This window comes from Austrofundulus limnaeus, unplaced genomic scaffold (assembly GCF_001266775.1).
Source record: "Austrofundulus limnaeus strain Quisiro unplaced genomic scaffold, Austrofundulus_limnaeus-1.0 Scaffold11, whole genome shotgun sequence".
Lineage (NCBI taxonomy): Eukaryota > Metazoa > Chordata > Actinopteri > Cyprinodontiformes > Rivulidae > Austrofundulus > Austrofundulus limnaeus.
This window is the reverse complement of record NW_013952413.1, coordinates 1,173,189-1,179,043: the sequence shown is the minus strand read 5'-3', so window position 1 is coordinate 1,179,043 and position 5,855 is coordinate 1,173,189. Positions and strand designations below refer to the sequence as shown.

Below are 5,855 nucleotides of genomic sequence, written 5' to 3'. Positions count from 1 at the left end.
AGTTGCCGCCATGTGATTGGCTGATTAGAAATTAAGTGTTAACGAGCAGTTAGACAGGTGTACCTAATAAAGTGGCCGGTGAGTGTATATATATATATAAACTTTTTGGTATTTGAAGGAAAGGTATGTCACAGGCACTTTAAAATTCTAATGTATTTTTTTAATCTCACCTGCAGGTTGGAAGAGTGTGGAGAGCGTTCCTAAACTGGTGGAGGACTACATGAATAAAAAGCTGAAGGTGGATGAGTTTGTGACCCACACTCTCCCGTTCGAGAAGATTAATGAGGCTTTTGACCTCATGCACGGTGGAAAAAGGTGGGAAATTATTAGTATATGTTCAGACCACATTAGAGATGCTTTTTTGTTTGTTTATTGTATGTTTCTATTTTTTGATTATAGTCTGTTTGTCATTCTTACTTCTTGTTGCTACAATGACACCTTTTTCTCTCTTTTTATTGTCATTTCAGTATTCGCACTGTGCTGACTTTCTGAGTTGTCTGAAACATCGGTCACATCTGGCCTTTCAACGGTTTCCTTCCATAGATCCTTCACTTATTTTTCTGCATTTACTTTGATAGCCTAGCTTTCAGTGTTTAGGGAAGAAAAAAAGAAATTAAAACCAAAAATAAAAATAAAAATCTGCTTTTCTGTGTTTTGGGATTTCATTTCGCTTCTCAGTTTTATGTCAGTTGGTTTTATTTAATCAGAATGAGTATTAGCTTTATGAAGTCACCTTTTAAGTTCAATCCATGTAAACAAACCAAAATACTCAACAGTAATACAGCCACACTTATGTACATGGGTACTGAGTGCGTAAGTCAGTCACACAGCAGAGTGTTACTCTGCTATTGTTAATATGGCCACTTTACAAATGTCGCTGCTTTTCAAAGGCTGACAAATTGGCTAGTGTTATGTAATCAGTTTTTTTGTTTTCCACATTTCTGCTTATGCCTTTTAGTCTGAGATTTTTAAGGCCGTGTTCATTTTCATTATTGGGATTTTTCATCCGTTAGAAATGCAATTGCATTTCTTTTCAGATTGTTACAAACATGATTTTTCCTCTTTTTATTTAGTGTTTTAACAGCTCACTTATTCACTGCAACAACAAAGTAAAAAAAATAAAATAAAAGCAAATAAATTCTGGGTGTCTTCTGTGAAGGACACTGAACTGAACTATTTTTTAAATAGTTTAAATTAGCATACAGTGCTGAGATGAAGCTAAAATAATGTTTTCATTTAAAAAAATWAATTTAGCACTTCTCTCTTGTTACCGCAACACATTGAAAGCTCTTTTAAGTTGTTTTTTAGTGAGGAAAGTTTAGGTGTTCTTAACCACAGTGGTGTTTTTTTCCCCCCCAATCACATGTTGAGAGTTTTAGTGTAAAAGGATAGGGCAGGACAAAATGATTGCCAGAGCAATATGGCAGATTTTATTTATTTTTTACACAATTAATGGTGTATACAATTCAAATTCAAAAACACTTTATTGATCCTAGACGGAAATTAGGTAAATCACCCTAACAATAATTTGTAACAGAAATCATCTTAATCGAAATCAAATGCACATTTTAGCACATCATCTTGCGCATGCGCACTGGTGTGTAGGCGGACGGTCCAATCAGCTATTTTAACAGACGCCAAAAACCTGAATCTGATTTTCCAGAAGATGGCGACTGCTGTAGTGGTGAGTTCCACAAAAACACAGGCAGCTTAATGACTCAATGCGGGTTCTTACTCATGAGGAAAACACGCTTATTTAGTGTTGAACACACACACACACACACAATATAAGTTGGTGACAGTACTCATTAGTTCATGTGAGGCTAAAGTTGTGTCAATAAGAAACTAGTTTGGTCAGTTCGACCGCGTCAACTTGGCGAATGTAAATGAAACTCGCYGCATTCATTCTAACATTCCCAGGTGCAAAATATGTATTTATTTTCCCACTTATATTTGATGTTTAGCAGAAGAAAAAAACGCTTAGTTAAGTGAGTTTGGACCGTTTCTGAATGTTTTCGGRATAAAAACCGTGTTGAATGAATGAGAAGAGGCACGCTCGTGCTGCTGCTAACGTCACGGCTGCGTCACCTGCGTGCTCCGGTGAACTGTGGAGAAGGTTCGGTTCTGCTCGGTTTCTGCCCAGGTTTGTTTGTGCACCGACACGTGATCTCGATAAGCACAAGTTGAGCGGGTTTAGCTCAGCTCKAGTCCACGTTCTGTACGGAAATTTGAGCAATTACGTCAGTCTGTGTGTAAAAGTTACATCAACAAAAAACAATCGTTTATATTTGCTGTCAAAAATCCTCATGCATGGTGGTCTTTAAAACGACCACCCATTGAACAATCTCTTAATGGAAGTAAATGACACAAATTATCATAGCTGTGTTAATAATTATCTTTAATAAAATGTATTGCAAAAAATGTACTTATTGCTGTTTAATGGTAAACAGTAAAAATAAATATGTAATTCTTAAGAAGCAAATTTGCACATTTGTTCTCTCATATTGGTGGGTAAGCCATCCTTTGAATTAAAAATTTGTAAACAAACTTTATGAACAGCTGCTAGCTGAAGTGATTGGTCAAATAAGTATTGAACACGTCACCATTTTTCTCAGTAAATATATTACTAGAGGTGCTAATGACATGAAATTTTCACCAGATGTTGGTAACAACCNATCTTGGGGGTCCTCAAAAAATGTTACTAAAATGTTAATTTGGTTTTTATTAAAAAAAATGCATGGAGAACAATGAACTAATAAAACAAACATAATAAACTTAAAATATATATATTCCTATGGCATTTAGGGGTTGAAATGTCAAAAAATTATCTTTTAAAACAGCATGGGGTTTATGAGGGGGTCCCTCACATTTTTTTCACTCATATAAGGGGTCCCCAGAACCAAATGGATTGCTCTGTTGCTTTTTCATTAGAAAAAATACGTTTTTTTTATTTTTAACAGTCTTTCTTAATAAAATTCCACCAAGTATGCTAAAATTTTGTGCGAACAGGAATTCTTCTTGCCTAAATGAAATCATCACTTTGCTGTTGTTTACCTGGAGCTTCACATATTGAAAGTTCAACATGCCTGAACAAATAGATGTGTATGCTTGGTGATGTACATTCTGTGGGATTGTATTTGACTGAAGGATGGGATCGAACCCATGTGGGAGGATGAAAGGAATCGACGAGGGGGCCGCTGGCTGATAACTCTCTCTAAGCAGCAACGGAAGTCCGATCTGGACCGGTTCTGGTTGGAGACGGTATGCTTAGTTCATTTTTGTTACTGCATTTCCTTACAGGACTGTGTGTTTCTAACACTTATCAGTGTGACAACAATATTTTGAGCATAACACATCATGTACTGATTTAATGATAAGCTCACCAATGACAAGATTTTTTCAGAATCTTTTATTTTTTTATTTCCTTTTCCATTGCAGCTCCTGTGTCTCGTCGGTGAAGCGTTTGATGACCACAGCGAYGATGTGTGTGGAGCCGTCATCAATGTTCGAGCTAAAGGCGATAAAATAGCCATTTGGACCACAGACTTCGAGCACAAAGAGGCCATCACACACATCGGGTGAGCTGCAGAAACACAGGGGTTGTTAAAAAGGGTTTTTAGGACTTTTACTTTGTCACACCTTTGGCAGTATTTTGACTTTCTCACCTTGCTAGTGCAGCAATAAACACTCATTCTGTTAATGCTTGAACAGAAACTGCCATTAAAATGTTAGACTTATAGAAAATAATTCTGCGGGTCTAAAGACCTTTTTAAAGACATTCATTACTTTCCTTGAATCTGATAGCAAATACTAGTGTTGGTTGTATGTTTTAATTAACCCTCTAATGCTTTTTTGCAATACATTTATGTAATAATATTAGTGGGTCATAGAAAATTTAAAACTATAATTAATAATAATTAATAGTTAAAAAAAATTATACTCTCCCAAATGGTTAAATGAAAGCCAGCTGGAAAGGCTCTTTCAGATCAACATGAGTCCAGTTGCTTCTATTGTATCCTGAAAAACTGAGAATCTGCACCAACGTATATTTTCGTCTGTCATAAATACGTACTTGTTATGTTTCAGATGATACATCTGCTCATAAAGACTGTTTTATTTTGTTCTAGGCAAGTGTATAAAGAGCGTTTAGGTGTTCCACCCAAAGTGATCATCGGCTATCAGTCACATGCAGACACGGCCACAAAGAGTGGCTCCAACACCAAGAACAAGTTTGTTGCCTAGCCCGTAGATTCTTCTGAAAAATGGCCTTATTATTTGACAACATTCATTCCTTCTGGATTTTTTTTTTCTTAAATGTAAAGAATCTGTTGGAACAATCAGAAAACATTTGATTTGGAGATCTTTTTTGTTTTGGTTTGCCTGTTTGACACTTTACCAAAGCTTTTGTTTATTATACCACACTGTGTACAAATAAATATATCACTTGTAGCAGTCATAACTTTATTATTATTATTATTATTATTATTATTATTATTATTATTATTTTTAATTTAAAGAGAAAATTAATATATTTTCAGGCACCAACTTCAGTTCCCGCAAATCCCGAAAAGGAAAATTGTGAAACAACGATTCAAAAGGTTGCGAGTCCTGAAGCTTACATCAAACATCCGTTACAAAACAAGTAAGCTGCTTTTGTCTTCTTCTCCTCTTGCTAAACAAGTAAAAAATTCATAGCTGCGTTATACAGAAACCTCTACAAGAGGTTTACCCGAATAGTCAGATGCAGAAATCTGTGTTAAGCTTTGTTTAAAATTCAGAAGTTTTATTTTTATTCATTTAAAGTAAAAAGTTTAATTCAGTATTATTACAAATATTCCCCAATGCAGTGCGTGTAGGGGTAGTCTTGGAGTAAACTCTGTTTTTTTTGTTGCAGGTGGGCTCTCTGGTTCTTCAAAAATGACAAAAGCAAAACATGGCAGGCCAACCTTCGTCTCATCTCCAAGTTTGACACCGTTGAAGATTTCTGGGCGTAAGTAAATTGTTACTCTGTGTTTTAACAACAGCTATTGTAAATGCAAAGCACAGGATGTTTTACAGAAATGTATTGAAAATAAATAAATAAATGAGCGAGGTACAGCTGATGGGTTTAAAATAGAAACACTGACAAAACTCAACAACATAAAATGGCTTAGTTATACAGATCCTGGATATTTGATTTTTTAAGTGTGTGTTGTTTTTCAGTGATATTAAATGTCAAAACTAAACTATTCTCATTCTTTTTCAGGTTGTATAACCACATCCAAGTGTCAAGTAACTTGATGTCTGGTTGTGACTACTCACTGTTTAAGGTAAGAGCTTTTAGAAAAGYCTCACCAGTTAAATTATATTTAAATCTGAAAACTCAGCATTCTGTTTATGAATATTTACGCTAATTTTAGCTGTGATATCAAGTTGTGTTGTTGCTCCTAGTTAAACTCTGCTTGTGATTTGAACAAATATTAATATTGCACTTTATCTTCTCTGGTGGGTTYACAAAGCTGATGAGGAAAATTCAGTTTATGAAAACTAAAATGCTGAAACTGGACCTCAATTATCAAAGAAACAATTGGTTTGATTTATTTTACAATACACTAAAAACAGTTTTTAAAATGGAAGTTGCTATTTAAAATTGTCATTGTACTAAACATTTAACACAACTCAGTGTTGACCGACATGTTAAAATTTGTTCAAATACTTGTCTGGTGTTAGCTTCCGAATAGTTTAACTCAGAGGTTCTCAAACTGGGATCCCTGGACCCCCAGGTGTCTGCGAGCAGTATCTTGGGGGTCCTCAAAAAATGTTACTAAAATGTTAATTTGGTTTTTATTAAAAAAAATGCATGGAGAACAATGAAC

General features: G+C 35.0%; 2 protein-coding genes across 2 annotated transcripts in view; both read left to right on the top strand.

The window, feature by feature from the left end:
* The window catches only part of LOC106513238 (alcohol dehydrogenase class-3), a 6,860-nt gene extending 6,208 nt beyond the window's left edge, over positions 1–652 (top strand). The window contains exons 8-9 of the mRNA XM_014001962.1: positions 177–315; positions 468–652. Of these exons, the coding sequence (XP_013857416.1) occupies positions 177–315; positions 468–492 (164 nt within the window). The 3' untranslated portion in view covers positions 493–652. The remainder of the gene's footprint in view (positions 1–176; positions 316–467) is intronic.
* Positions 653–3,147: 2,495 nt separating this feature from the next.
* On the top strand, positions 3,148–4,459 carry LOC106513239 (eukaryotic translation initiation factor 4E-1A; the record flags this gene model as incomplete). Its single annotated transcript, XM_014001963.1, is given in 3 exon segments — positions 3,148–3,261; positions 3,439–3,578; positions 4,128–4,459. Coding segments are annotated over 3 exon segments (369 nt in total), but the record flags the coding sequence as incomplete, so codon positions are not given.
* Between the last annotated feature and the right edge of the window lie 1,396 nt (positions 4,460–5,855).